Consider the following 27,445-nt stretch of genomic DNA (forward strand, 5'->3'; position numbering starts at 1 on the left):
CGTTGCCGCGTGGCGGGCGATGCGGTGGGGCGGGCTCTCGCCGGTCGCGAATCTTTCTCTTGTGCGGCCTTTTTGAGTGGCGGGAGATGACGTCACCGGGAGGGATCGCCAGCCACGAGAATTCGCGGCTCAGAGCGCTGCTCAGCGCCGACTCGGACACGCACGTGGCGCCCGGTCACAGGCGGTATCCGGTCGCGGTGCCTGCTGAAAAGGAGTGATTGGGAAAAATCGGTCCGTTTTCTTTTCCTTTTTTGGTTTCCTTCCACACAGAGCGAGGAGGCGGCAGCGGAGCTCGTGCGATTGGATTCGCCTGGCGGAGTCTTGGAACCGGCGATCGGGCGGGGCGGAGGAGATGGAGGAGGGGAGGGATCCGGCTATCAAGCTCTTCGGCGCCACCATCCCCGTGGTGGCTTCTGCCGCCGCTGCGGCGGAGGAAGACGACGTTAACGAGGCGGACGCGGAGGCTGAGGAGGAGACCGCCGTTTGTGCAGCGGAGGGTCAGAAGGTGAGTGGAGAATCAATCAACTCGCTCGATTTCTTATCCTCGATCGCCTGACTTTTTTTTACTTAGGGTTTCTTTGGCAAATCGGATTCTTTTTCCTTCTTCGTCATTTTGCTATAAGCTTGTGGGTTTTCTGTTTTCCTTTTTTTTTTCAGTAGTGGTGATCAGTGGAAGGAAGAGCCGGATCTTAGTGGATTCTTCCTCTTCCATGCTTCTATTTGATAAAAACATGCCTGGATTGATGAGCTCTCAGCCGGCCCTATTAGCTATCTAGATTGATTTGGTAAACGTAGTTCATCAAGAGATCTTTAGAATCTCGTAGCTGATACTTTCTTCTCACAGAACCTTGAACTTCTTTTATCCATATTTTGGGGAAGAACAACATCTTATACTTTGTTATCAGCGGCCTGGAACTGATTTTTCTTCTTCTTTCAGTACAAACTGTGTGCTTTTGTTATTTGTCATCATCTTCACTTTACACCTCTTTCCTTTTCTGTTCTATTGTAGGTAGTAAAGATTCGACAATTAGTTTTGTAATATTGATTTGATAAGTAAAATCCTGAATAGGGTGTTGCACCTTAAACACACAAAAGTTATTAGAGACTTTAACCGAACAACTTATTTGAACATAACAGTTTCCATTTTTGCTGAAGGCAGGACAAGAAAAATGTCTGTGTGAGAAAAATGGGGTTGACAATTTTTCTATTTTTAAAAAACAAGACAGTGTTTGGAAATAACCTATCTATTGTAAGTTGAAACATATATATCTATAAGTATACATACCGAAGTAAAATTTGGGGTTTACAGAAAAAGATCACTTGAGGATCTGTTGTTTTATATACTCCAGTTTTTGTTCAATTTTCTTCTCTAATTGCAAAGGAATTTGAGAATCTAATAAATAAAGACAAGTTCATGAGGATATGTTGAAACTTGTTATTGGAATTGCATGAAAAGTAATTCATGCTTCATCTATAATTTGTTGATTCCTTCTTTTGGAGAAAATGTTCAACAAATAGGTCTGTGGAGTATCCAAAGACCTAGTGTGCTGTTTCTTGTAATTAGATTTTAAATTAAGAGACCATGTTGTTTATGCCAAAGGAGATAATTCTATTGTGGCACATAACTTGTTGATGATCAACTATCAGATAAAAAATTACCTTTCAGTCTATCTACTCATACGATCCTTTTTTAGCATGTATATCATTTAAGTCAGATTATATGACTCTAGATCAACAATCTTATCCGGATCCCTAAAAGGTGGACTGGTCCTTTTGGCAAGAGGGATAGAGATACAGTGTGCCTTTAACAAGGGGGAAGAGTGGCATTTAATTCTCCTCTTTCGATTTCATATAAGAGTGCCTTTTATTGTTGGGGCTGTTTCTCATTACTGCAGCTTTAAAACTAATGCAGCCAGTGGAATTTGTTAGACAAGCTATTCTATATTTCTACATGACTTCAGTTAGTTAAATATCTCATCAGGGTACCATTTTTCAGGATGCATCAAAAGAAGTAACAGACAATGCGATCAGCAACGTTTCACCTGTTGCACCAGCTGAAGAGAATGAAGGTGCATCAATCAGTTCTAGTTTGACCAATAGCAATGAACATGAGAAAAACACATCCCCTACTGATGATAAAGAAACAGCAAATGCTAAATTTGAAGACACCGAGAATGAGACTGATTGTTCTGTGACCGAGAAGGTCCTCAAGAAGCCTGATAAAATTCTACCATGTCCTCGATGTAGTAGTATGGACACCAAATTCTGCTACTACAATAACTACAATGTCAACCAACCTAGACACTTCTGCAAGAACTGTCAAAGATATTGGACTGCTGGTGGAACAATGAGAAATGTCCCTGTGGGTGCTGGTAGGCGTAAAAGTAAGAATTCTTCTTCACAATATCGTAATCTAGTGATCCCTTCGGATGGATTGCAGTCTGCTCAGTTGGATTCTCTAAACTTGTCACACCATCGTGCTATTGGTTGCTTGCCTTCCAACCCTCCACGACCTCTGGTAGGAAATGGAACAATCGTTAAATTTGGTCAGGAAGTTCCTCTTTGTGAATCCATGGCCTCTGTGCTCAACATCGGAGAGCAAGTTCCGAATGCTGATTCTGGTTCCACATTACACAGAGAAAACCGGGAAGAACCTTCTTGTGTGTCTTCTGCCACAGCCACCAATGTGAAGGAAAATAGACCTGTTAAAACTGCAGTAAATGTGGAACAAAATGGAACACAAAGTTTCCGTAACGGACTTACACCTTTACCACATTTGCAGTGTTATCCTGGAGCTCCTTGGGCTTATCCATGTCGGCCCTTATGGAACTCGGTCGTTCCTGTGGATGCCGGTAGATGTTCATCAGAAAGTTCTTGCACACCAGGGAATGGCAATTCAGGTTCAGTTCCTTGGAGTCCAGGAGCGATGATGGCGGTTCCTCCATTTTGTGCAGGAACACTCCCTTTCCCTTCCGTGCCCGCTCCATTCTGGGGCTTCGCTGCCTGGCCCAATGGCACATGGAATGTACCTATGGTCGCATCCGACGGCTGCAAATCTCCATCATCCTCTACAAGCAATAGCAGTTATTCTGGAACAGGCTCTCCGACTTTGGGTAAACATTCCCGAGACTCGAGTTTGCTGAGTGAGGAGAAAATGGAGAAGTCTCTATGGATTCCAAAGACTCTAAGGATAGATGATCCGAAGGAGGCCGCAAAGAGTTCTATATGGGCGACCCTCGGCATCAAGCCTGATATGGGTAGCAGCATCTTCCATTCCAAGGCTGAAAACAAGGTTCACAAAACTGATGCTGAACAGGTATTGCATGCGAATCCTGCTGCATTCTCTCGGACGCAGTCCTTCCAAGAAACCACATGAAGAGACACCTCAGAAGTTATAGGTAAGCTTTTCGTCTCCAAATGCAATTGAAGAAATGAAGTCATTGCATGGTGAGGATTCGACACTGCTTCCATTGCAAGCAAGGAAGTAGAATATCATGAAGCACTCGCAACTAAATTTGCCTCGGACTACTTGTGAAACTAGCAGGCACAACCGCAAGGCTTGTCGAAATCTCTATATTGTTCGAGAACTCCTGTAAATACAAGATCAAAGTATTTGTCTGTAATTTTTGTTCTTGATATAATTTTACACTCTCAAGTATCACAGGTGTAGCCAACCATGACAGAAATATGAACTCATAAACGTAGAAATAAAGCTTATCTGTGCAGTGTAAGTTACAGGTGAGCTTGAGTTCTGATGCATATTTATCTTGTGGAATTTACTTGTTTCTTCTTCCATCTTTTATGTCAGTGTCGACCTTTTCCGAAATGATTTCAATCCGGTTTGGGTTTGACTTTTTTTTAAATTGTAAAGAAAATCCTTTAGGTTCGATTCTAGTTTTCCTTATTAAACTGATTGATGAAAAAAACCGTACTAACCCTCAAAAAACAGTTGTGTGTGTATTAACTAACAATTGTTCCACAAATGAACAACAATTAAATTTGCAAAAAATTGAATACAATAGTACCACACGAGCATAAGCTGATGAATCGCCATGCAAAATTGTAATTTCCAAGCCCTTTGCTGCTGTTGCTGAAGCTTTGATTCTTCGCAGCCAGAATCCTGATGGGGGTTCTGGAGCTGCAATTGCATGAAACTAGGGCTTTCGTTATGGCGATGAGGCTACTTCGATGGCACTACCAAGAGGCCATGCTGCCTCCACAAAGGAGTCGCCATATGGAACCTGCTTCACGAGTGTAATATATAGATTTGGGTCTACATCTGCGATGACCAAACATGGAAGAGTTAAGACGAGAGCAGAAGTATCAGAATCACAAAAATGCCTGGGACTTTGCTGCTAAGTTTGCCTACCAAACCCATCCACCAGCAAGGCATACTGGTACACGAGATCCATGCAAAGATAGGGAAGGTTATCAGTAGCAACACGAGGATAGGCTGCCTTCGCATCTTCGATACTCAATTGGCAAGCTCGCTTTGCAGCCTCCTCGAACTCTGCAGGTTTGACCTTTGCCACTGGGTTGTTTGAGTCTATGAAACCAGCCTGAAAAGGACGCAGGGAACATGAGGGTTGAAATGAACAAGATATGCATCGGGAGTCCGAAAGCAAGAATCAAATGTTATACCTCGGAAGCCCTGTCAAAGAAAAAGGATGCGACAAACAAATTTTTCTGCCCATCTCCACCTCCCCCGTTCCAGATGCCACGGAATGTACACTTCATGTTAGCGCATGCCGGTTCGCCAACCCTGAGAGCCTTAACTGCATCATCTTTGCATTTGGAGTAGCTAGCCCCGGATGGTGAAGCTGATGCTTTGTATGTCTCGTCACCATACTTGTACGACCCTTCATGAAATGAAAATTATTAGGATGATCTTGAGAGCCGACATTTCATGGTAAGCACATGCAGATTCAGGCAAAGAAAGACAGATGTCTATGTCAAAATGAGAGAAAACTAGCTTAGGTTACTAAAGATCGATGCCCAGAGCTAATATACCTTAAACATCACTAACGGAAGGGTCTGATTATTTGGATGAAAAATGTGAGGGGGAGGAGGAAAAGGGTCACAAATTCCTCCTCAATCTCATATCTTTTATCCAAGTAATTGGACCCTAAAAGTATACACGTGATAATGCATTTTGCAGTTTTGGTGGCAGAAATGAAGCATGCAATGGAACTGAAGAACACAGTAGAAAATCCATAACCAAAATAATTCCTGAGCAAGTTCCCATTCCATGGCCGATAATCCATCGTCAATTTATTCAGACAACACAATATGGACTAGACCAGGGAAGTTTGTTTGATTGGTTAGTAGGCTATGCAAGAGATAGGAATCATGTCATGGAATTTTGGCTTGAATCTGCTGCCAGGATGAATGTCCAAGCCTGTCTTTGGTTTTCTAGGTAATGATAAGATGAATGCGCCTGGATTTTCAAATGAATGATTGGATGGTGCACAGAAGTGAGGTATCCTATGTGGAAAGATCTGTGTATTCTAAATGATAAATAGAATAGGTACTGATTACAAATACAAGCAACACCCTAAATCTCCATATCAAATACATGGAGCATTGCCTGTGAGGTAAAAGAAGCCTGCTCATTAGTTGCCAAATGATGATTTGCAATCACCTAAGCCCAAAGATATCATAGGCGCAAAATGCTCTTTATAACTATTAGAAACATGACATAGGCTGGATCATTTTATTTGCTCAGTGGGAAACATGGAAAAAAAGCAGAAACATGCAGTGCCTCCAAATAAAGTTGTAAGTTCCAAGTACCAGATTAGCTATTCTAGTTGTGTGACCATTTTGAAAATTAACACTAAATTCTATTAAAACAAAGGTCAAATTGGAACAGGAAGAGCAAGTATAGACCAAAGTAAGAAGATGGAATTTTAGTAAATATATCTAAGATACCATCATAGCCACCCAATATACAGTTGCTGACATCACCAGAAATCTTCAGAATCTCAGCACGAGCAGCTAACAAACCATAGTGAAGATAACTGCATGGTAAACATCAGCCAATTTAACCTAGGTAACAACTATCACATAAGATTTCAAACTCATAGTTACTTTAAAATCATCATTAACAATTACTTACAAACCATTACAGGTTTATCGCCAGAATGCCACAGGGAAAAAAGTTCTCACAATTAGGAGAAAAGGTGTGATACCTGTGGACATATAAGTAATAATGACTTCCTTTAAGAAACAACTTCTGCACATATGAATCCTCTCCATCTGAGACTTTTGGTGCCCGTTTAGCGTCTTCTTCTGAAATGGCATAAGCCATTTGAACAGATCCACCTCCCAAATCAACTACACCAACTGTATCTGCATAAGACTTTCCAAGTCTTCCTGAAAGATAGTTGATAGTAACCTGCAAGAAAGAATTTTCTTTGTAAGACATAAAATGATAAAAACCATGTCAAAAGAGGAACGTGATCTTAGGCAGAAATTAAGGAGTCAGGATGTCGACAGTATTGATGAGCTAGAAAAAGATAGATTGGGCAGCATCAAACATGTGGCATCACCCCATGCCTTAACTGGGCAGCATCAAACATGCTATTATACAAAAAGGTGCCAGAAATTTTAGGGTGATGGAAGACAATATAGTTCATGTTTGAGTAGTTAAGATCTACATAATCCTTCAATGTGTTAGATCAACATAATTAAGCTCATATTTGACCTAGATAGGATTATGCAATGAAACAGATTTGATACAGGTTGAATAGTTATAGTTAATCAGGTAGTTATTCATCAATAGATCTTCCTACTGTCATCGTCAACATCAGGCCTGTGTAAATTCCAACTATTGGAGTCAATACGTGAATCCTATCTTTCCATAAAACTCTATGCAAGACTACAATACTATTATAAATATCAGATCAATTAAATTAACTTGAATTTTCTTAAGTCTCTTTATTCTTACATCTTCAACTATAAAATGTATTCGTCTCCTTTGAACATGTGCATATCACCTCAACCTATTTTCTTACACTTTTATAATTTTTATAGTTTATTGGAACTATACTTGACTTATTCCTATATGGTGCTACTGTTTTATCTTTTTTTAATACTCTGTTATTTCAATGGCATTAGTTTTCTGTAGTATTGCTTCAAAGTTGCCCAGCACTCTAAGCATAAAAAATGGCAGGTAGTACCACAATATTATAAAAGTTCCAAGGCACACTACAATCAATCAAGTTCATCTAAAACTTGATGTTGCAAGTACCTCAAACAATAGAAGAAGAATCTAATAAAAGAATAGAATCAGCAAACATGTACAAATATATAATCCTATAACAGGTAAAATTGAAGAACTTGTTCCTGTACCTTCTTTTGTTAAAGACATAATCTTGACATGGATTGATTTGGTTTTCAAACAATTTGGGCAATGTGGCTAAATTGCCATCCATTTTGACATGTCCATCATGGCCTACACTAGCAATCCCAATAGAAATGCTAGCGTTATAAAAGAAAAAAAAAAAGGAATTTACTAGTATCTAAGGCCTATGTGAAACCAAACAAGATTGTCAATTAAATCTCTATAAACCATATTTTGCTAATTTCACAAGATACTAAGCCATGTATACAAGTGAGTCGACCAAATCAGCATGGAAAATTTTATTCAAAAGAGATAATGATTCCGGATTTTTGTTACTAATTACAAAGTTATATAATTAAAATCCAACAATCAATAAGCAGTAAGAGCAAGCGATATCTATTATAAATTTCAATCAGAATTAAAGAAATTTGTGCTACATACCCATTGATAAGCACCTTCCTGGGTTCCATCAAGAACAGTTACCCCATCTGACTGGAATTTTAATGAACTCTTGTGTTGAAGTAATTCTCTAACCTGTGTAAATGATCCCAAACAAAAAGACATCACATAAAAGTTAAGATTAATTAAGCAAGCTATGAAGAAAGTTAGCAGACATAAATCAAGTTGATTGGAACAAACTGTTGGAATATTTGTTCAATATTCGTGTTGCCAAGGAACAAGCAGGAAATTTTACCGCTTGCAAAATTTGTTCAGATGCTTCATCTCCAAGAGCTCTAAGACCTGCTGTCGCCTGCATGGATATCATACTAGGATAACTACACAGCAGGAAAATGTCAATCCATAACACAAGCTTGATAGGACCAATAGGACAAAGAAATACAATTTACCCCAACTCTGACAGGCGTTTTATGTCTCAATCCTTCTGGGATAACACTCTCTGCTTTCTCCAAGAGAGGAATAAGTGAATCTGCAGCCTGCTGAGGGTCGTTAGCATAAGCACTCAATCCAGGTTTTATCTGCAAGTGAAAGAAAAAGAAGTAATTAGTCCAAAAATTTTACACATTGAAAATTATTTGTACTTGCAATTCTATCTCACTAAAAAGATAAAAATTAGATATTTTTTAAAATACCAGTTTCTAAGTTTGAATTGATTAGAAATTTCAGATTTAAGCTTCGAAGTTAAAATGCATAGTATTAAGGATAGAAGTTTGTACTATGATATTATTGTTCACTAAAGGGGAACTGTACATTATACCACTGTGAAAGCTCTTTAGACGACTTGATAGCATTTTATGTCTCTGCCTCAGTGAAGGAATTATTGACATTAGAACTGGGTCAGGAATGAGGCATCCTCTTTTTCGTATTTTTATTATGCACTGAGAGGATGGAAGCACAAGGAAAGAACTACTCAACAAACAGAGTATAAAGCTCATGCTTGTGGTGACAATGGTGACCACATCAGAAGAACCTACAGGAAGATCTTGAAGATGAGGTATGGGGAAGAGATTGGATCTCCTTCTCATAACGGAAAATTTAGGATTTCTAGAGGTCCTCAAAGATGAGGTTCAGGGAGAAGACTGTGTCCCATTCTTGAAGGGAATGGCGACAACATCATTTGAAGGGAGGCAAGAAGCTCTGTTAATCTTGAAGGAAAGCAGATGACAAAATCTGCTTGTGAAGGAACCATAATGGAATATGGTCAAGTGTTCATTGCAAGGTGTAGCAATAATGCACTGTAGCAGATAGCATCAATGAAGGAGGAGATAGGGAATTTAATGGGTACTAGGGTGTTGGATCTTCTCCAAATGTGTCAGCCTCACCAGAGCCACAAGATGCCATAATGGCTAATTAGGTGATGCCTTCATTGGAAGGAGCATGAGGAGAAGCAGTAGCTTCTCAGCTAGAGACCACATCTCCGGCCTTTGAGGATAAGATGGAGGATTTAGGTACGGGTTTGTTAGACAGTGAAGGTTGAAGGAGGACAGGCTGCCCGGAATCACCTTGGGTAGTGTCTTGAGCCCTTGAAGAGATAATACTGGGGGATGTTTGATGTCTACCACCAGTGTCAGCTGGAGGTCTCACATCATCTACCTACTTCTAGGATGTTATAAATGTGTCCTACATATATGTATGATGTAGCAGTTCCAATTTAGTGAACAATAGCAACAAATACAATCTCCTAACCTAAATTTTTTACATGGTATCCTAGCATAGTCTTCGGTTTAAATACATGCAGTCCGTCATCTTCTATCTAGTTCTAGGATGCTAAAGATGTGTTCTTAGTATTTGATGCAATCGTTTCCCTGCAATGAACAACAATAGCATCAATAAAATCTTTGCAATCAGAAAATTGACATGTTTAAGTTTCTTAACTTCATGCGTTCATGCAAAATTTGAACTCCGAGGCCTTCAATATACCAAATCTTAACGAAATTAATTTAGAACAAGCACAAACAAGATTGTGTAGGAGCTATAGTAAATAAAGGCGAAAAAACAGAATAAGGAGGAAAAATTGTAACCCTTACATGTTCAAACAGTTCCAATTTTTTCTCTATATGCAGTAGATCCAAATTTTTATCAAAGCAGAAGACATGAACCCTACTCCCAGAACTCCCCGCGTCAAATATAACAGCGTAGCTCCTAGATCCCGCAAGCCCTCCGGGAATCGCCTTCCTGGAAATGCTCCCAGGAGTGCTGGACACGACGAATAGGATAAAACACATTAGGAAGAGAGGGACCGCGACGACGAGGACGATGCCTCGGTAGCGCTGGATGATGTCGGGGATGCTCCCCTGCCGCACCCGCCTCATCTTGTCCGGGATCTCGGAGTGCACGCGGCTGAGCTCCGGTGCGGACGGCGAGCGGCACCGGATGAGGCCGTTGGACGACGACGTCTGCGTCGGCGCCGGAGCCTTCAACGGCGTCTCTTGGGACGGATCCAGCTAATCCCACAGAATGAGATCGATCGAGAAGAAACGGTCGAAGGCAACGAGGTCGAGATCGATCTCCGTCCGCAATGGCCCTCTCCCCTCTCTCACGACCACTTTAACAAATTACTTACAAGTCAAAATTTCCATGTCATTTATTGTATCCAATTACCATAAGACACGTGTCCATAAACTATGACATGGCACCACGCGACTAGTTGGGTACCGATCGGGTATCGATTTACCTTTGGTACTTAGCTGTCACGCTCGTGCATCGCGTACTCACTGGACGGTGACCCACGAGCATCGCGGGACCCACAAAAGCTAGGTATCGTTTTGGGGAGTTCCGAAATCGTATGGAGGAGAGTTCACGAGTTCGAGTTAGTCCGACGGTTGAAGGGGTCGCATAGACGCGGTCTTCAAGTATGCGTTCGACGGGTTGGGATGACGCAGCTTGACTGGCAGATGGAAGTCAACCATTTCTTAGCGTTGACTCAAATGCTAAATATGGGCATCGTCGACGACAAGAAGCAGAGGCCGCGGCGGCCGGCGTGTCAATGACGTCGCCGCATTCAATACCATTGGAATTGAATCTTGGCCGTATTCAACTACTCGCCTCATCGACGCCGAGGAGCTCCGGTCGCCGGCGCGGAGGCTAGCGATCACTTCATATGGCCTGCCGTCTCATCCATATCCCCCTTCCCTCCGCCATACTCACTCGGAAACTCCCAAACCTGCCTTCTTTAATTCACCAGGCAACGAAATCTATGAAGGCACAATCAGTCAGATCCCTCATCTTCTATCACTTTGAGAAAGCTTTTGGATAATTGCAAATGCTTCGATAGTTAAAGCTTGGAAACTCTCAGTCTCTCACGCATTTTATCATCACCTAAGAAGAAGCAAAAAACATCCTTTTGTTTTCCATACATTTCACTCTTTATATTCTTGTATTTAGAATCGACACACTAAGTATAGTCTTCAGAATTGTTCTTTTCTCATGTTTTTAACAGGCAGGATTATATATAAACTCCTGATAGCAATTGCATTATGATGCATGCTTAAATTTGGTTATGACAGAGTATGAATGTTTGATCTTTGAAAATTTCCATCAAAATTTGCTCTTCACTGATACTATTTTTCACCAAAGATTTTTCTGCCGCGGCTGTTAAATACTGTAATGACTGAGAGAACATCTGCTACAGGAGTTTCTGCTTTATGAATTACAGAGTTTTGCTCCACATTTTCATGAATGTGTTCGTGAACTCTTCATCTGAGGTTGTGGCTTTCATTCTCACATAAGGACTGCTTACTTTTCACCAGAGATTTTTCTGCCGTAGCTGTTGAACACTGTTGTCTCTGCTACAGATTACGTTGACGTAGTTCTTCAGGATCGCAAGTGCTCTGCAAATCTAAAATAGCTGCTGAACACTGTTGTTTCTGTTTAATTAAATCGCATGCTTAGCCTTCTCAGGAAAATATAGTGGGTTTAGACAAGATGCATGGGGCTTCAAGTTGCTGCTGCAATCAAAGAGAGATGAATTATTTCTATATGTAACGTGTCTGTAGGAAAGTTTTACTCAGTGGATGCCTGACAGCAAGGATGGCCATGAAATGACCCTCCAAAATGATTGGATTCCATTGCAGTCCTTTTCCTGTCAATTTTTTCTGCCAAAAGAATCCAGTAAGTGCCGTCCATGCATACCGAAAACGACTCTCCAACCAACACCTAGCTAGCTGCTCGGCTTCTTTGGTGGGTAACAGTCCAATCCCAATCCCAATCCCCCTAAGCAAATATGATCACTGCATTCTGCAGCTGACAGTGAAACGCCCTTCTTTGCCTTTGTTTTTCCTCGCCTAACGTGTTTGAAAAGCAAGGCAGTAGTAGTGCAACACTCGAGTGTGTGTGTGTCTTCGTGGATCTGGGGGTCCTTCCTCTGTCTAAACCATCACCAAGTTAATTTCTTGTTAGCATCTGGCAATCCTCCATTAATGGAGGCAATCTGCAGGCATCAGGACAAGCTATTTCACTTCCGAAAGCGACTGCCTCAGTGCAGATGGAATCATCAGCTTAAATTAATATTATGGAAAAACCATTTGTTTGCTACCTCGCACTAATCATAGATGTTAGCCATTGGTTGCATAATTAATAGCTAATTGGCCATTGACATCACATAGGCACTGACTAATTGGCCCCATTGCTATGATTCTGCTCCAATTTTTAAAATAAGAGAGGGATGATGAAGGAGAAAGCTTCTTTCTCCATGTAAAATGAACACTTTGGAGAAACTCAGGGAGACAGGAGTCTAGTTGCAATGTCATGTCCATCTGGAAGCCATCACCAGCAGGATAATCAGTTGTATTCAAACAGTGACAGCTTCATGGCACATCTTTTGTGGAAACTGGCCGGTTTTGTCCTGCACACCAGCTGATCCCCACATGGGGAGGTTCCCTTTGCTCTCCCCCTCCCATTTTACAGTTGGATGTTTCACTACACGAACTGCTTGCTCCTCGGAATCACTACAGCTGAGCCTTTGTTCAAAATTCACTGCTGTTTGGTTGCTGTACAGGACAGCCACTGACATTGTCACATGGAAATCTGATCAATGGCGTTGGCTTTGGCTTTGGCTTTGGCTTTGGTGGGCCTGGAGTTGCAGTTGAATCATAACATTTTGGAGCAGCATGAGGCACACTGTTGAAGTCCACTGCCTTGGTTAATAATGAAATTCCCACTAGGAAAAGAATACCACGCACGGATCCTCCACTCCCCATTGCCCGAGGGCAAGTCGCAAAGAAGGCTTTTGAGACTGCTCAGTTTAACTTTTTTGCTTTTCTGTATCAATCAGTAAATGAAGGGAGGAGGGACAGAATCAGTAAATGAAGGGAGGAGGGACAGGAAAAGCAGGATTGGGAATGAAGCTAGTAAAGCCAGTAGTAAAAAGTCATTTAAAGCGGGAATGAGGGAGAGAATCCAATCATTCAGACATTTTGACTGCGAACTTTTTTTTTTTTTTGGGCATTATCTTGCTATTCATTCATTTTTCTATGATTTCATTCACGGGCTTGAGTAAAGTAGAGAAAAAATCTCCAATCATAACTTAAATTTTGCATATAATCCTTACTCATAAAAAATTTTATTTCCACTCCATACATATAAAGTTTTATTTGTTTCAACTCTCTCGTGTAAATATTGTGATTTAATTACCCCTCAGATTTTTTTAGGTACAAAAGATCCAAAAATGAGTATAATTCCTCTTAAATTTAACACTTTACATTAGAATCGAGTATATTTTCTATTAAATTGAGTATATTTTTTTCTGTTTTAATATAATTTCTCTTAAATTCAGCACCATGTAAAAAGAAAATTTAGTATATTTTCTATACAATTGAGTATCATTTAAAGAAAATCTAGTATATTCGAGTATATTTTCTATTTAAATTGGCCTTCATTTTTTTTAGGTATAAATAGTCTAAAAATAAGTATAATTCATATTAAATTCAACATTTTAAATTAGAATCGAGTATATTTTCTATTAAATTGAGTACGTTTTTTTTCCTATTTAATATAATTCCTCCTAAATTCAGTATCATTTTAAAAAAATCTAGTATATTTTTCATCCAATTGAGTACTATTTACAGAAAATCTAATATATTTTCCATCCAATTGAGATGGAAAAAGAATCATACTCAATTTGATAGAAAATATACTAGATTCTAGTTTAATTTACTGAATTTAAGAGGATTTATACTCATTTTAAAACTTTTTATACTTAAAATATCAAGGGCAATTAGATAAATATAATAGACTAGGAAGTGAAGAGAAAGATTTTTTTCAATGGGAAGTGCATGCAAAGTTATGTTTGCCAATGGAGACTGCATGCAAATTTTCCCATGGGCCTTTGTCTGCAGCATCAGCTCTGTGACCTCACATGTGGCAAAAAGATAATTCGCTCGTTCCCAGCGCCCACGCCAACCCGTCCCTAGGCCAACACGGAGGAGGTAAATCACGAGTGGCTACTGGTCATTAGTACAAATGGTCAAGACATGGGAGAAGTTATGATCGCTCATGTCGAGTTTCGACTCTAAAATCTCATATGACAACATCTCATATCTTAATCATCGCACCGTCCCTAAAGGACAGTTATGTGGCCTCACATGGAGGTACGGACGACACAGTAAGCAATACTCCAATCGATCAACATGGATTTGATTAAGTTGTTCATTTCCAAACACAGTCCGAATTTGAATTCTTCATTGCCTCGACTGATTTGGGCATTTGCTAACTCCTATTGGACGCAAAGTCGGAACACAGAGAGTGGAAGATGGTGCGTGTTCGGACAGAGACATTTGTGGTCTCCGAGTGTGGCAGAAATGCTCTCCAGTGGCACGAGAAGCTCCTCTCCGGTCTCCAAAAGCGGCTGGTTTTCCATTGGTTCCCCTGTCCGCATCACCCATCGCCACCACAAGAGGTAGGTGCCAATTCCTGCAATTAAAGAGTGGTGCCTGCCTCCTCACGTATCTCTCAACCCTTATAAACCATCGCCCTTATACTGCACAATACACACTTCCTAATTCCCCTTCCCTTATCCATAACTCCACTCCCAACACAATTAGCAGCGGATAACAGATAACGTCGAACGAATTATACATCCATCTATTCATAGATTTGAGGCGCGGAGGGGCGTCTCTTTTATTGGCAGGTTGTCATGATCATCAGTAAATTATACGAGAATCTAATCACCCGCCTACCAATTCCTGTCGATCGGATCGAAATAGCAAGTTAGCAACGACTCGAATGGCTCATCATGCCCCTTTGTCATGATGGTCCACGGTAAAGATTTCAGATCGGTGAAGGCCGCAGAAGCAGAGCGATAGCACGCACCCCGACGCCCATGTGAGCGTCCCTAGCGCTGATATGCGATGAACAGTCCGCGCCTGCCCCACTCTCTGACCTGCTCGTAAAAAAGAGGTTAAATTTATTTAAAATAATAATAATAATTATTATATAAAATTAATATCAAATTAATCGAATATTCACGTTTCAGAATTGAGACTTTGGTTTGTAATACGCGATCAGCATCTGAACTAAACTAATAAATAAGCTGCCTGCTTCGTCTTGTTGTCTGTAATGGCGTGTTCTGTGATGGTGTAAAAAATAAGAGGGCTGCTTCCCCCCCCCCCCCCGGTCAACCCACCTCCCCCCTCTCTCCCAGCCAAAAGTCGCATGTACCCCTCCACCTCCCCTTTTTTTTTTTTTTTTTTTTTTTTAATTTCATTTAACTCTGATTTTATTTTAATTTTTTAATTAATTTTATTTAAAAATAACACACATACAATTATATTTTTAATTTTATTTAATTTTACTTTTTTTAATTAATTTAATTTATTATTTTTTATCAATACTTTATTTTTCAATTTTATATAAATTTTATTTAGTTTTTATTTTTTTAATTAATTTAATTTATTATTTTTTATCAATACTTTATTTTTCAATTTTATATAAATTTTATTTATTTTTATTTTTTAAATAATTTAATTTATTATTTTTTTCATAATACTTATATTTTTTCAATTGATTTTTTTAAATTTTAATTTTTTATTAATTTTTTTAATCAATTTCTTTATCAAATTTTTTTCAGTTTTATTTTTTTCAATAATTTTTTTATATGTTTATAATCTTTTATTTATTTTTAGTTTATATTTAAAACTAAAAAAAATACTACCAATTAATAATGAACACATTCATAACTTAGGAACAAACATATTTTTTTCCAAATGAAGAGTACATGTAATAATACAAAAAAAACATAAAAACATATAAAAATAGAAATCTTAATCAATATTGCCTCCAAATTCTGCTCCCGATGCATTTGGTGGTGGTGCACCTATTATTTCGTACCACAAATGAGCGCGTGTCCTGTAACGAGTGACACATACGATGAATGTTGCCACCACCAAGTTGGAATGGGTGGTACAGGATAATGAGGATATAAGAAAACTTGTACGAAGTGATTGCCAATATGAGCAATAGCTATTTCTCGACGCTCTTGGTTTGGAACTGGAGGAGTTCTTAATGGCAAGTGAGTAAAACAACTCCCAATATTCTCACCAAATGTATGAAGTACAAGATTGTACCTTGATGCGATGACAATTCCCAAAGGCATAGCGTCCATCCAATATATTTCTGGTGCCCACTGCTCGAAATAATTCAATGAGAATAATAGATTGGTTACCAAATTTGGATCTGGATAAAGTTGATCATATAGATCCTTATTTTGTTGAATCTTTTATAAGCTCGAATCGTACTTGAAACCAACCTTCTTCATCATACCCAATTAGTGCAGCTATTGCCCTGAATCCACAATGACCATCAGGTTGAACATCAACGGTGTGAGAAATATAACACTGCAAAGACACAGGTAATTTCTCAATATAAGTATCATGGATGGGGTGGAACTGGAGAGTGATCATGGGTCGTTTGAGTATTGCGAACCTTCGACCCTCTTCCACGTCTTCCTCTCCCTTGAGATGTTGCAGTCGGTTGAGAGACCCTAGATCCTGAAGTGGATGCATCTCCGAAAGAAGATATGCGACGCCCATTTTGCTCATCTCTACCCGTAGGTCGACCTCTATGTTCTGTGTTGTATGAAGGAACTCGCACTATACTTTGAGATGGATCTATCATATCCAAAAACTTGTCTATTATATGCTCTCGCATATGTGAATCTATCCCATCTAATATCTCAACAACGTGGGATGTCCTGTTAGGTTCTGCTCCCTCGTCATTAAACTGATGTACGTGCATCGACAATCTCCTCCAATGAGTGTTGATACTCTAAAGCGGAATTGGAATGGAAAAGTAATGGTAATGTGCAAGATCATGCTCACATGGCAATCCGTATACAATTTTGATAGAACAGTTGCATCTGCCGGATAGCTGGTGAGATGCTTCCTCAATACATTTTAGCTGACCAGAAATCAACTCCATTGCCTCTAATGAAATCCGACACCTTATTTGACTGAAAATGTCATCATGTAAATGTTGATGGCGCGGAATGTTCAGAGATTTTTCGAACGACTTCTTAATATCCCCGAACTGAATTCTCAACATCTTATGTATTTTTTCAAAAGATGTCTGTAGAGATGACATGGTATCTCCCAAATATAACTTCAATCTCGCATGTGCAGATTCTGCCCTGTAATAAAAAAAATGCATTGTGTTTAAATACTGAATGATCCGGATCTAGGGAATGGCATGGGATTAATTAAGGAGAAGGAAGAGGGCTTTTTTGTCATTTGGCCTTTAGGTTTTGTGGGCTTAAAAGAGCACGAACCGTGCTCTAAAGGAAGGGGGGGTTTTCTGGTCGTGATTTCCGCCGCCGCCAGGGAAAAACAGAGGAGGCAGCCAACCTTCTTCCTCCTCCCTCGCCGGCGCCGGAGCTGGTCGCCGGCCGCTCCTCTCTTCTACCCCTTGCCCTCCGGTCTCCACTACAGTGTCGCCGTCGCGTATAGCGTCCAGCATCTCCTTCTCTTCCGGCGTCCAGCGCTGCCTCCTTTTCCGGCGGCGTATCCAACAGCCGGTGCCGCCTCCTCCAGCACTAGCTGGTGTTTTCAGTCGACTCTGGCAACCGCCCGCGTCGGCGATCAGCATCTCAGCGGCCTCCCCGAGTGTGCATATTGGCAGCCTCAGGCAGCGCCGCCGCCGGCAGGCTCCGTCTCCAGCGGGCCTCTGTTACCAGCGGGCCCAGTCGCCAGTGAGCCTCTGCCGTGAGCGGATTGCTGCTGGTTAGCGCTCGTCGACATCTCTAGCGGTCGCCGAGGGCGCCTTCAGCCGCCGAGCCGCCTCTAGTGGTGGCTACTGCTGCCTTCGGCGGTTGCGGAGGTCGCCGCCGACACCTCCGGGCAGCCGCCGTCTCAGTGCTCTGGTATCATTCTATTTATATATTCGGCCTGTGAGCCGATAGAGTATTCGGTCTTCGGGCCATTATTATATTCCGGCCATCGTGCCCCTAGTCCGGCCTGTGAGCCGATGATGCGGTCAGACCGCGTACCGTCTTGCGGAGTCGTATCACATTCAACTCCGAGCCATCGGATTCAGCTGCTCAGCTGGTGGACATCTATCTATTCGCCAGGGTCACGACGACTCGACCCACATCTTGACCAGCTCACCGATCCATCCGAGGGCGCCCCCCTGGGCCAGGGTACGTTCTTGTACCTTCTTTGCATTTATTTCAATATTCTACTATTATCCGGATATTTATGCATTTGTGGGATTCGCCTCGAGCACCGAGGTACCAGAGACCGGGGGAACCCGGTCACTGGATACAGGTACAGTTGACCGGAGGAGGACTTCTGACGATCTGGTCAACGTAGCGGACAGCTCATCGACCGGGTCATGGGGATGCGGTCAACCTTCCAGACACGTCATACCGGCAGGTTCGTTTTCTCAGCTTCCAGACAGGATCACTGAAAATAATTGAAATACTACAATAATGAACAAAATTTAAATAATAAAACTATTAAATGACTATACCTTTGATTTGAATTGCTCCCGAGGTGCATACATGTATCAACCCATGCTGAAACAAATCGCTCTTTGTAAGGGTGTAACCATGTATTCCAAAGATAATTTAGAGCACCCTCGAATCGTTGATACTCATTACGCATGACATCCCACTTATGCTGATAAGACCATTGTGTCGATGAATTAATGAGTGAGTGCCATGATGCATAAAAATGTTGCCACTCCAGACCGAGCATAGGGGCACATTTCTTCATTACGCACTGGTTTATGTGCCAAATACAAAGGATGTGACGTGCATTAGGAAAACATGTTTCAATTGCATTAATAAGCGACAAATCCCGATCTGAAACAAATATCAATGGCAACGATGTCTTCTTTTCAACCATCCACTTCTTTAATGTACCTAATGCCCATGTCAGTTGCTCTGTCTTCTCATTACTAAGATATGCAAACATAAGTGAGTAAGTTCGCATTGTGGATGTGATACCTGACCTCGATAGTGGTATCCGATACTCATTGGTCTTGTATGTGGCATCGATGATCAACACGGATGAAAAGTTGATAGACGACTCTAGACTTTTGGATGAACCCAAATAATATCTGTGATTTCGTTGGTGTCTGGATTTGTACGGTATTTATGGAGGTATTCTTTCTTGATTAATTGGTCCAAGACATACTGAATAGAATTTAGGCCACCCCGTTTAGCGGATTTATTTGTGAAAATAGCATTATAAATGCTTTTGATCCCCGTAGTGTTTGATGGGTCTCTTTCCTTCAAAATACTAAGAATTTCACGAGGTGTGGTGTTGTTGGCCATGTCGAGCACAAATTCTTTTCTTTTGGTTTTAATCTACTCGGGTACTCATGTCCATCAATATATTCTGCTAATTGATGATTATGAAAACCACAAACAACCCTTAAACCCCACATCACACCATCTGGAGGTATTGGTATACCTCGCAGCTCAAATGGGCATTCACATTTTTTAGTCCCAGTATTTCTTTTTAAGGATTGCCCATCAACTAGATATCGTGGCGGTTTATACTTTCCACCTCTTTCACACATAAGATGGCACTTTGGTAGCTTGCCACCTTTTAAATTAGCAGAATTTTTAATAACCACTACAATACCATTCTTCAAACCAACTGTCTTTACCCAATTTATCATATCTTCTCTACTTTTAAATATCTATATAAAAATATAACAAAGATGCATAAGTATGACATTATCAATCTTAATATAATTTCTCTACTTATAAAATAAATAATGAATATACATAAAACAATGATAATAACTAACTTGATCGTGGTAAATTCGATTGTATAATCGCGATTGTTGTTGGAGATATCTTGACTAGGAACATCATTCTCAATTGACCAACTATCGAAAATAAGCCCAAATAGTCATCCATATTTTCGGGAAGAGCGAAGGAGAGGCGAGAGGAGATATCGGTGAAGGGAGGTGTGAATGAAGAGTGACTAAAAATGAAGTGTGAGAGGAGGATTTAAAGGGAGATGTTTTGACACGTGTCAAAAGTTGAAGGGTGGGTAATTTAAGGGGAGGGGAGGTTCTGACATGTGTCAAGAGTTTAAGGGTGGGTAATTTAAGGGGAGGGGAGGTTCTGACATGTGTCAAGAGTTGAAGGGTGGGTAATTTAAAGGGAGGGGAGGTTTTGACATGTGTCAAGGATTGAATGATGGGTAATTTAAAGAAAGTGAGAAGTTCTGACATGTGTCAAGAGTTGGAAGTGGGGGTAATTTAAAGGGATGAGAGATTTTAACATATGTCAAGTGTTGAAAGGGGGACCATTTAAAGTTATGAGAGATTTTGACATGTGTCAAGGGTTGGAAGGGGGGTCATTTAAAGGGATGAGAGATTTTGACATGTGTCAAGGGTTGGAAGGGGGGTCATTTAAAGGGATAAAAGATTTTGACATGTGTCAAGGGTTAGAAGTGGGGTAATTTAAAGGGAGGGGAGGTTCTGACATATGTCAAGCATTGAAGAGGGGTAATTTAAAGGGAGGGGGTGTTTTGACAGGTGTCAATGGTTGAAGAATGACGAATTTAAATGGAGGGAGTGTTTTGACAGGTGTCAATGGTTGGAGGGAGGGATGATTTAAAGGGAGAGAAGATTATGATATGTGTTAATAGTTGGATACGGGTAATTTAAGTGTCAAATTAGGAATGTAATTTAAAGGAAGGAGTAATTTAAAAATTATATAAAATAAAAAAAATTAAAAAATTTGATAAAAAAATAATAAACAAAATTGATTAAAGAAATAAAATTAAATAAATATTTAAAAATTAAAAAAATAATAAATAAAATTAATTAAAAATAAAACTAAATAAAAATTTAAAAAAATTAAAAAAATATAAGTATTAATGAAAAAATAATAAACAAAATTAATTAAAAAATAAAACTAAATAAAATTAAATAAAATTAAAAATATATATAAATATTAATGAAAAATAATAAATAAAATTGATTAAAAATTTAAACTAAATAAAAATTTTAAAATATATAAACTAAATAAAAAATTTAAAATATATAAGTATGAATGAAAAAAATTAAAAATAAAATTAATTTTAAAAATGAAATTAAAAAAAAAAAAAAATATATAACTATGAATAAAAAAATTTTAAAATAAAATTAATTAAAAATTTAAAAAAAATCAGAAAAAAAAATTAACTCTCATCATACTTATTTAGTTCCGAAAAAAAAAATTAAAAAAAAATCAGAAAAAAAAAAAAACAAAACAAAGGTTACATGCGTCTTTTTGGCGGGGGAGAGAGGGGGAAGTGGAGTGGTGCGCGTTGACCGGGGGGGGGGGGGAAAAGCAATTTGCAAAAAATAACTTGCTGCTGCTGCTGCTCGCATGTGATGTTATTTCAGAACAGTACGCGGCCGTCTCAGTGACAGTGGACAGAAAAGGACAATTAAAGGACCAGAAAGAGGGACAAGCGAAAGAGAGGAGAAGCAGGGTAAATGGGCCGTCTTTGACCAGGTTGGAGCGCCATTCTATGATTTATCGGCTTCGGCAGCAGAGAGGAGGAGGGCGTGAAGGCGGATTGAGATAGGGAAGCTGGCCTATTTGAGCTGATCCAAGGTCGTTCCTTCCGTTGCGTGATCGGAGTTCAGTTGCGGTGGCGTTGCAGGGGAGGAGCTCGCTTTCGTCGTTGAGAATGGAATCAGTGATCAGTTGCTAGTACTGTTAGCAGCTTCTGCTCGAGTGTCCTTCAATTAGTTGGTGGTGGTGCTATAAAGGAGGGAGCTTTGAAGGCGAGGGTGCACTCCGATCGACGAGGTGCGGTCATGGACTCCTACGAGGCGACCAGGACGGTGTTTGCCAGGTTACAGAGCTTGGATCCGGAGAACGCTCACAAGATCATGGGCTTCCTCCTGTTGCAGGAGAACGGGGAGAAGGATATCATACGGCTTGCGTTTGGGCCGGAGGCGCACCTTTATGCCTTGGTCACTAAAGCCAGGAAGGAGCTTGGCCTTGCCGCCGCTTCAGCTGTCTCGCCTTCCTCGTTCCTGCTCCGCCAGAACTCCGCCTCCCGGCTGCTCTCCCCCTCTTGGCACGCGCCGGCCGCTGCCGCCGCCTTCTCCCGCTCCAACAGCAGCTCCTTGGACGAGCTCCTGAGCCCGGAGGAGCTCGTTGGCGCTAAGAATGTCAACGCGCCGCCCTTCTACGGGGGCGGCGATCTTGCAGATGAGTTCCACCTCCCCGACCAACTCTCCTTCCGCGATGGCGTCGACTGCCGGGGCCCGACTCGGAGCGGCGACCCAGCAGCGTTTTCCTACGGAACGGGATGGGGGGTTAACGGCTACCACCACCGCCGAAGCGCCTCCGCCGCCGCCGATCTTCGACTTGGAGACGCCGTCGGTGGCCTCGGCTGGGAGCCGTGCCTCTACTTCGCGAGAGGCTACTGCAAGAACGGCGACTCCTGTCGGTTCCTCCACGGGCTCCCCGAGGAGGCCGCGGCGACGATCGCCGCCAAGATGGACACTGCGGCGGCGGTGGAGCAGCAGTGCCAGGAGCTGCTACTGAGGTCAAACAGCCAGAGGATCGGCGGCTCTTCGCAGCTCATGGCCTCCGCGATCCCCTTTTCACCAGCAGGCTCCGACCGGCCGTCGCCGTTATCGCCGTCCACCAAATCCCTCAACTTCCTGCTCCAACAGCAGCAAAATGAGAGCCAAAGGTACCTCCTTTCCGCATCAAGACACTTGTACCCTTCTCTAAATCTATGCTACAGCCTCTCAAATTACTGCAGGGCGGCCGCGGCGGCGCTGATGCTGGGAGCCGACGAGGCCCACAAGTTCCTGAGCAGATCAAGAAGCGATCTGTTGGCGAATCCAAGCTCGAGGCAAATCTACTTGACCTTCCCTGCCGACAGCACCTTCAGCGAAGAGGACGTCTCCAATTACTTCAGGTTGGTAAGAACATCTGATCAAAAACACGATAACCGGATAAACTCATCTTTGCTTCAGCTGCTTAAAAAAAAAAAATCCAATCTTTTCCCAAAGATAATCATTCCCTGGGTTTTGCAGTATCTATGGACCGGTGCAGGATGTTCGAATTCCCTATCAGCAGAAGAGGATGTTTGGCTTTGTGACCTTCCTCTACCCGGAGACCGTGAAGCTGATCTTGGCAAAAGGGAACCCCCACTTTGTGTGCGATTCCCGGGTGCTTGTCAAGCCTTACAAGGAGAAAGGAAAGGTCCCCGACAAGTTCAGGTACTCCTCCATCCTCTTCCCTACAAGATCATGCTCAGTTCCGGTGCTCCTCTACCCTCATCTCCATCTCAAACTACGTTGTTCCTCATTTGAATGCTACAGGAAGCAGCAGCTCTGTGAGAGGGGCGATTTCTATGGCTGTACGACCCCTACTTCCCTGGACGCTAGAGAAGCTTATGACCTTCATCAAGTTGGTAAGATCCCTTTGTTGCGTCTTCCTCTGTTTCAGATTTTTCATTGAATTCATGCTCGGCACATCAGGGACAAGGATGCTGTACAACAGCAGCTGCCAAGAGCTGCTGCTGAGGAGAAAGCTAGAGGAGCAACAGCAAGCAGCTGAGCTCCAACGGGCGATTGAGCTGCAAGGCAGGCGATTCATGGGCCTGCAACTCCTCGACCTCAAGAACAGAAGCCTTTCCTCCGCGGCCATTGCCTCCACCAACTCCCCCACCTTCACACCCAACACTTTAGTGAATCCTTTGGATGTTAGCTGCAATGGCGGCGGCGGCAGCAGCAGTAGCAGCAGCCCGGACGAGTCGCCAACAGGTGCCCGGATAACTCAGAACTATTGTTCATTCATTCATTCAATCAATCTTCTATCCATTCTGGTGATTGAGATCCAAGAATTAACTCCTGTTTTGTCTCATGGCATCAGATAAGAGCAAGATAAATAATTCCCATATCTCATTGAAGGAGGATAAGGATAAACCTCTTGCTGATGTTAACAACAATGAAGATAGTGATGTCCAACCAAGGTCAATGCAAGAATTTGATTGATCTCTTTTTGTTTTCTACCACAATGATCGATCTCACATTGTGACTTGGTTGCAGCACAAAGCACAATTTGCCTGATAGCCCCTTTGCTTCGCCCACCAAAAAGTCGTCTTCCTTCGCGCTTGATTTATTCTCCACGAGCGAAGAGGATCTAATAGCTTCCTGCACTGCCAACAATGGCGGAAACAGCTTCAACAACACCCATCTAGACATGCCATCCTTCGATCCCTGCTTCAAAATGCCAACGTAATTTAAAGCACTGATACTGTCGGCTTACCAATTCTTCATCGCGCTAAGCTCACCGTAATTCACGCAGGTTCTCCTCCGGCTTTGGAGCAATTGGAATGTGAATTTGAAACACTAGTCCCATCAATGTAAGAATCCCCACCTCCACTGATCAAAATCGAATACTGATTAAGATGTGAAGTTTGTTACTCTTACTTGCAGGTAAGATCTAGCTAGTAAATCAGAAGGATGTGGATAAAAGAACACAAGAAAAGTGATGTTGCAGGACGGTCCAAAGTTTCTTTCCCCCTTTTCTTCTCCATTTCAGTTCATAGAGATTAAAGTTTACAAGGAAGGCCTTCCTCTGTCTTACCCTAAACCTAAACTGATACCTTCCTTCCTTCCTTCCTTCCTTTGATCTGCTACTCAAACAGTTGTAGCTATGTATCACTGTCCATTTAGATAAAGATAGGTAGGTTCCAAAATCTCATACGAAGTCACAGATAGATGACATTAGAAAGCTGGAACGTAGTTAACTTGGAGCAGAAAGATCATGTACAAGCAGACGAAATCAAGCACATGGAGTGCATATGAAAAGAGCTGGAGGTGATCGTGCAGGCATGTTCTTCTGCTGTGCTTTTTTACCCTTTGCAAGGGATTTTACTTCTTGTCTTTTTCTTAAGATGAAAGTGGAAAAACAGAACTTTGATGATCCATATAGATATTGAAAGGTTTCAGAGAAAGAAGGTTTGCTTTCTCCTTACTTTGATGGGCAATTTTGAAGGAATTTTAAATGCTTTTCTAAAATAAATACGTCGTATTCAAATAATTTATTGCTTGTTTATTTTTATTCATTTTTGATGTTTTGACATTGATTTGTAGACGGTAAAATTCCTGTTTTATATAAGACTGTAAAGATCTTTTTCAGCCCCACGGGCATTGGTAGCGGTTAAGAAGTAGTGGAGTTAGAGGGAGTGTTACGGTATTGACGTTGAATTTAATAAAAAAAAAACTTGGCCCGGTGGGTCTTGGACAGAAATTATAGGATCGGTGCATATGTTGAGGGATATGAGTGCGTAGTGAAAAAAATAAGCGAACGAGTAAAAAGGATTATAGGTAATTTTTATTTGGTTCGGAATTTTCGTCAATTTTTACTTCAAGATTTATGATTTCTCGAATTATATTAATGGATAATTCACTAAAAATCTCTTTCAAAACCGTTGGAAAGGTGAATTGAATACAAGAATGAAGAACAGTGTAACAAATTATACTGTCTTAGTAATAAAATAAATGACAGTAATGTAAAGTTACCAACACGTGATTATCGAAGTTGAGATCCCATGTGTTGATGTCGGTTTACTTGCAGTGGTCGAATAGAGCAATAGCACGATAGCAGTGTGAAGACGTAGCAGCAGAAAGGTCGTAGTAGCTCATTGGATGCCTCGTTATAAGTCGATTGGATGTCGCTTGGCCATACTGAATGGAGCTATCGGCCTGTTCTTCAATCGACCTTGCTGTTATCGGAGAGGTGTATTGCGCCCGATAAGACATGAGGTCCGATCGGCTAGGACGATGATCCGGGTAACTTAGCATCCGACTCTTAGGCTATGTTTACTCTAGAGTGTGGATGAGGAAAGGAAAGGAATCAACGATAGAAAGTTATCTTTGGAGGAAGAGAAAAGAAAGGGTTAAGAAATCTTTTCCTTTACACACTTATTTACCTTGATAGAGGAAAGTGAATACTTATGATGTAATTTTGTAAATAAAAAAGGGTGCATACGTCATTTTTTTGGTACATAGTGTAATTTTGTGAGTTAAAAAGGCTACATGCGTCATTTTTTTTTTGTATATGGTGTAATTTTGTGAATGCAAAAGGGGTACATGCGTCATTTTTTTTCCATCCGCTGTTTTCCGTCCGATTTTGAGGTGATCGATTTTGGCTACGAAATTATCCGCTGATGGATTGCGTTACTTTTCCTTAGAAAAATTTTAATGAAGTAAACGACGGAAACTTTTCCACCGTGGAAACTTTTTCTTAATTTTACTTTCCACTCTCCCAAGTAAACAGAGCCTTAACCTCAGTTGCAGGTTGCGAGTATCGTTCGGATGGTCCAGTCAGCCTTTTACGTCCGACCGGCTCCGATGGTCAGCTCAGCTAACTTCGTCTAATCCGCACTCCACGGTCTTGTAGTCTGCCCGACCCTGTAACTTTGACCTTGACCTCCACATTAGCCGGTCTTCACTATTTTGACTTGCTTTTGGGGGGACTATACTCATCACCATATCAACCATGTTTTGTCATGCCTTACTCTCTTTGTGTTATTGTCGAGTTCATCGGAACTAGTTGAGGTTGCTATCAAATTAGGTCAAATTCTCCTCTTTTGGTTTTTCATCTCTATCTTCTCTTTTCTATTTTTCTCAAAAGCAACTGTCTTCCTTTTATTTTTTCCAACAAACATCCTTTTACAAGCAGTATTTTTTTCTCCTTTGTTCACCCACAACAACAAAGTAAGTTAGTAATTTCTTCATTCATGTTTCATTAAATGAAGGAGTGTGATAAAGTATAAATTTTATTTTATTAGATTAGTAGTTAGGATGATTATTTAGATCAGAATGAAAATTTTTCGTATATAAAAATACTAAATATTATGAGGAAGCAAGATCGTACACGATTCTTTAATTTTGAGTTGTAGAGAAACTTTGGGATTGACATATTGTTGTTTCAATTAAAACCCATGGTTAAGGTTGTTTCAACTAGAACCAATAGTTAAGGTCTAAATTTTTTAATTTATGTTTAGTTTTCATCTATTTAAATTTGAAATTTAGGTTTTTAGATTGCAAAGTCAATCAACATGAATGTTTAAAATTTTTATAAATTATTTCACTTAGAACATCTCCAATAAAGGATATTTAGAAGGGATATTTCTCTAAATATTCCCCCCTTCTCAAATATCCCTT

The 27,445-nt window shown here is 40.9% G+C and overlaps 3 protein-coding genes across 5 annotated transcripts; 2 read left to right on the forward strand and 1 right to left on the reverse strand.

Annotated features, from left to right (window-relative positions):
• Positions 1 to 243: 243 nt before the first annotated feature.
• LOC122040468 (cyclic dof factor 3-like) lies at positions 244 to 3,759 on the forward strand. The gene is made up of 2 exons (XM_042599792.1): positions 244 to 505; positions 1,997 to 3,759. Exons 1-2 carry the CDS (start codon positions 353 to 355, stop codon positions 3,374 to 3,376), a joined length of 1,533 nt encoding a protein of 510 aa, XP_042455726.1. The 5' UTR covers positions 244 to 352; the 3' UTR covers positions 3,377 to 3,759.
• On the reverse strand, positions 3,452 to 10,325 carry LOC122040469 (probable apyrase 2). 2 transcript variants are annotated; one of them, XR_006128630.1, is made up of 10 exons: positions 9,829 to 10,325; positions 8,191 to 8,319; positions 8,037 to 8,093; positions 7,784 to 7,876; positions 6,189 to 6,394; positions 5,929 to 6,017; positions 4,642 to 4,859; positions 4,370 to 4,559; positions 4,026 to 4,279; positions 3,452 to 3,590 (listed from the first exon to the last, which is right to left on the reverse strand). XR_006128630.1 is itself a non-coding variant. In XM_042599793.1 (9 exons), the coding sequence occupies exons 1-9, from the start codon at positions 10,111 to 10,113 to the stop codon at positions 4,167 to 4,169; spliced, it is 1,380 nt and encodes a 459-aa protein (XP_042455727.1). In that variant the 5' UTR covers positions 10,114 to 10,325; the 3' UTR covers positions 3,933 to 4,166. The 2 variants fall into 2 exon arrangements, 1 of the variants encoding a protein (XP_042455727.1); XM_042599793.1 differs by lacking the exon at positions 3,452 to 3,590 and having other exon boundaries at positions 3,933 to 4,279.
• Positions 10,326 to 21,693: 11,368 nt separating this feature from the next.
• LOC122040471 (zinc finger CCCH domain-containing protein 53-like) lies at positions 21,694 to 25,250 on the forward strand. 2 transcript variants are annotated; one of them, XM_042599794.1, is made up of 9 exons: positions 21,694 to 22,953; positions 23,008 to 23,184; positions 23,303 to 23,488; positions 23,591 to 23,682; positions 23,750 to 24,034; positions 24,144 to 24,243; positions 24,320 to 24,508; positions 24,579 to 24,636; positions 24,710 to 25,250. In XM_042599794.1, exons 1-8 carry the CDS (start codon positions 22,064 to 22,066, stop codon positions 24,610 to 24,612), a joined length of 1,953 nt encoding a protein of 650 aa, XP_042455728.1. In that variant the 5' UTR covers positions 21,694 to 22,063; the 3' UTR covers positions 24,613 to 24,636; positions 24,710 to 25,250. The 2 variants fall into 2 exon arrangements, with proteins under 2 accessions (XP_042455728.1, XP_042455729.1); XM_042599795.1 differs by having other exon boundaries at positions 21,695 to 22,953; positions 23,026 to 23,184.
• Positions 25,251 to 27,445: the final 2,195 nt, after the last annotated feature.

Source organism: Zingiber officinale, chromosome 2A (genome assembly GCF_018446385.1).
Source record: "Zingiber officinale cultivar Zhangliang chromosome 2A, Zo_v1.1, whole genome shotgun sequence".
NCBI classification, from domain to species: domain Eukaryota; kingdom Viridiplantae; phylum Streptophyta; class Magnoliopsida; order Zingiberales; family Zingiberaceae; genus Zingiber; species Zingiber officinale.

Bases quoted from the DNA above. Each gene is read 5' to 3' on its own strand.
- LOC122040468 (XM_042599792.1), top strand. From the start codon at position 353: ATGGAGGAGGGGAGGGATCCGGCTATCAAGCTCTTCGGCGCCACCATC. The intron at 506-1,996 runs GTGAGTGGAGAA...ACCATTTTTCAG, and splicing joins GTGCAGCGGAGGGTCAGAAG to GATGCATCAAAAGAAGTAAC.
- LOC122040469 (XM_042599793.1), bottom strand. From the start codon at position 10,113: ATGAGGCGGGTGCGGCAGGGGAGCATCCCCGACATCATCCAGCGCTAC. The intron at 6,395-7,783 runs GTATGTAGCACA...TCTTTCTTGCAG, and splicing joins AGGAAGGTGCTTATCAATGG to GTTACTATCAACTATCTTTC. The intron at 6,018-6,188 runs GTATCACACCTT...TTTACCATGCAG, and splicing joins TATTACTTATATGTCCACAG to TTATCTTCACTATGGTTTGT.
- LOC122040471 (XM_042599794.1), top strand. From the start codon at position 22,064: ATGGACTCCTACGAGGCGACCAGGACGGTGTTTGCCAGGTTACAGAGC. The intron at 23,683-23,749 runs GTAAGATCCCTT...TCGGCACATCAG, and splicing joins TTATGACCTTCATCAAGTTG to GGACAAGGATGCTGTACAAC. The intron at 24,244-24,319 runs GTCAATGCAAGA...ACTTGGTTGCAG, and splicing joins GATAGTGATGTCCAACCAAG to CACAAAGCACAATTTGCCTG.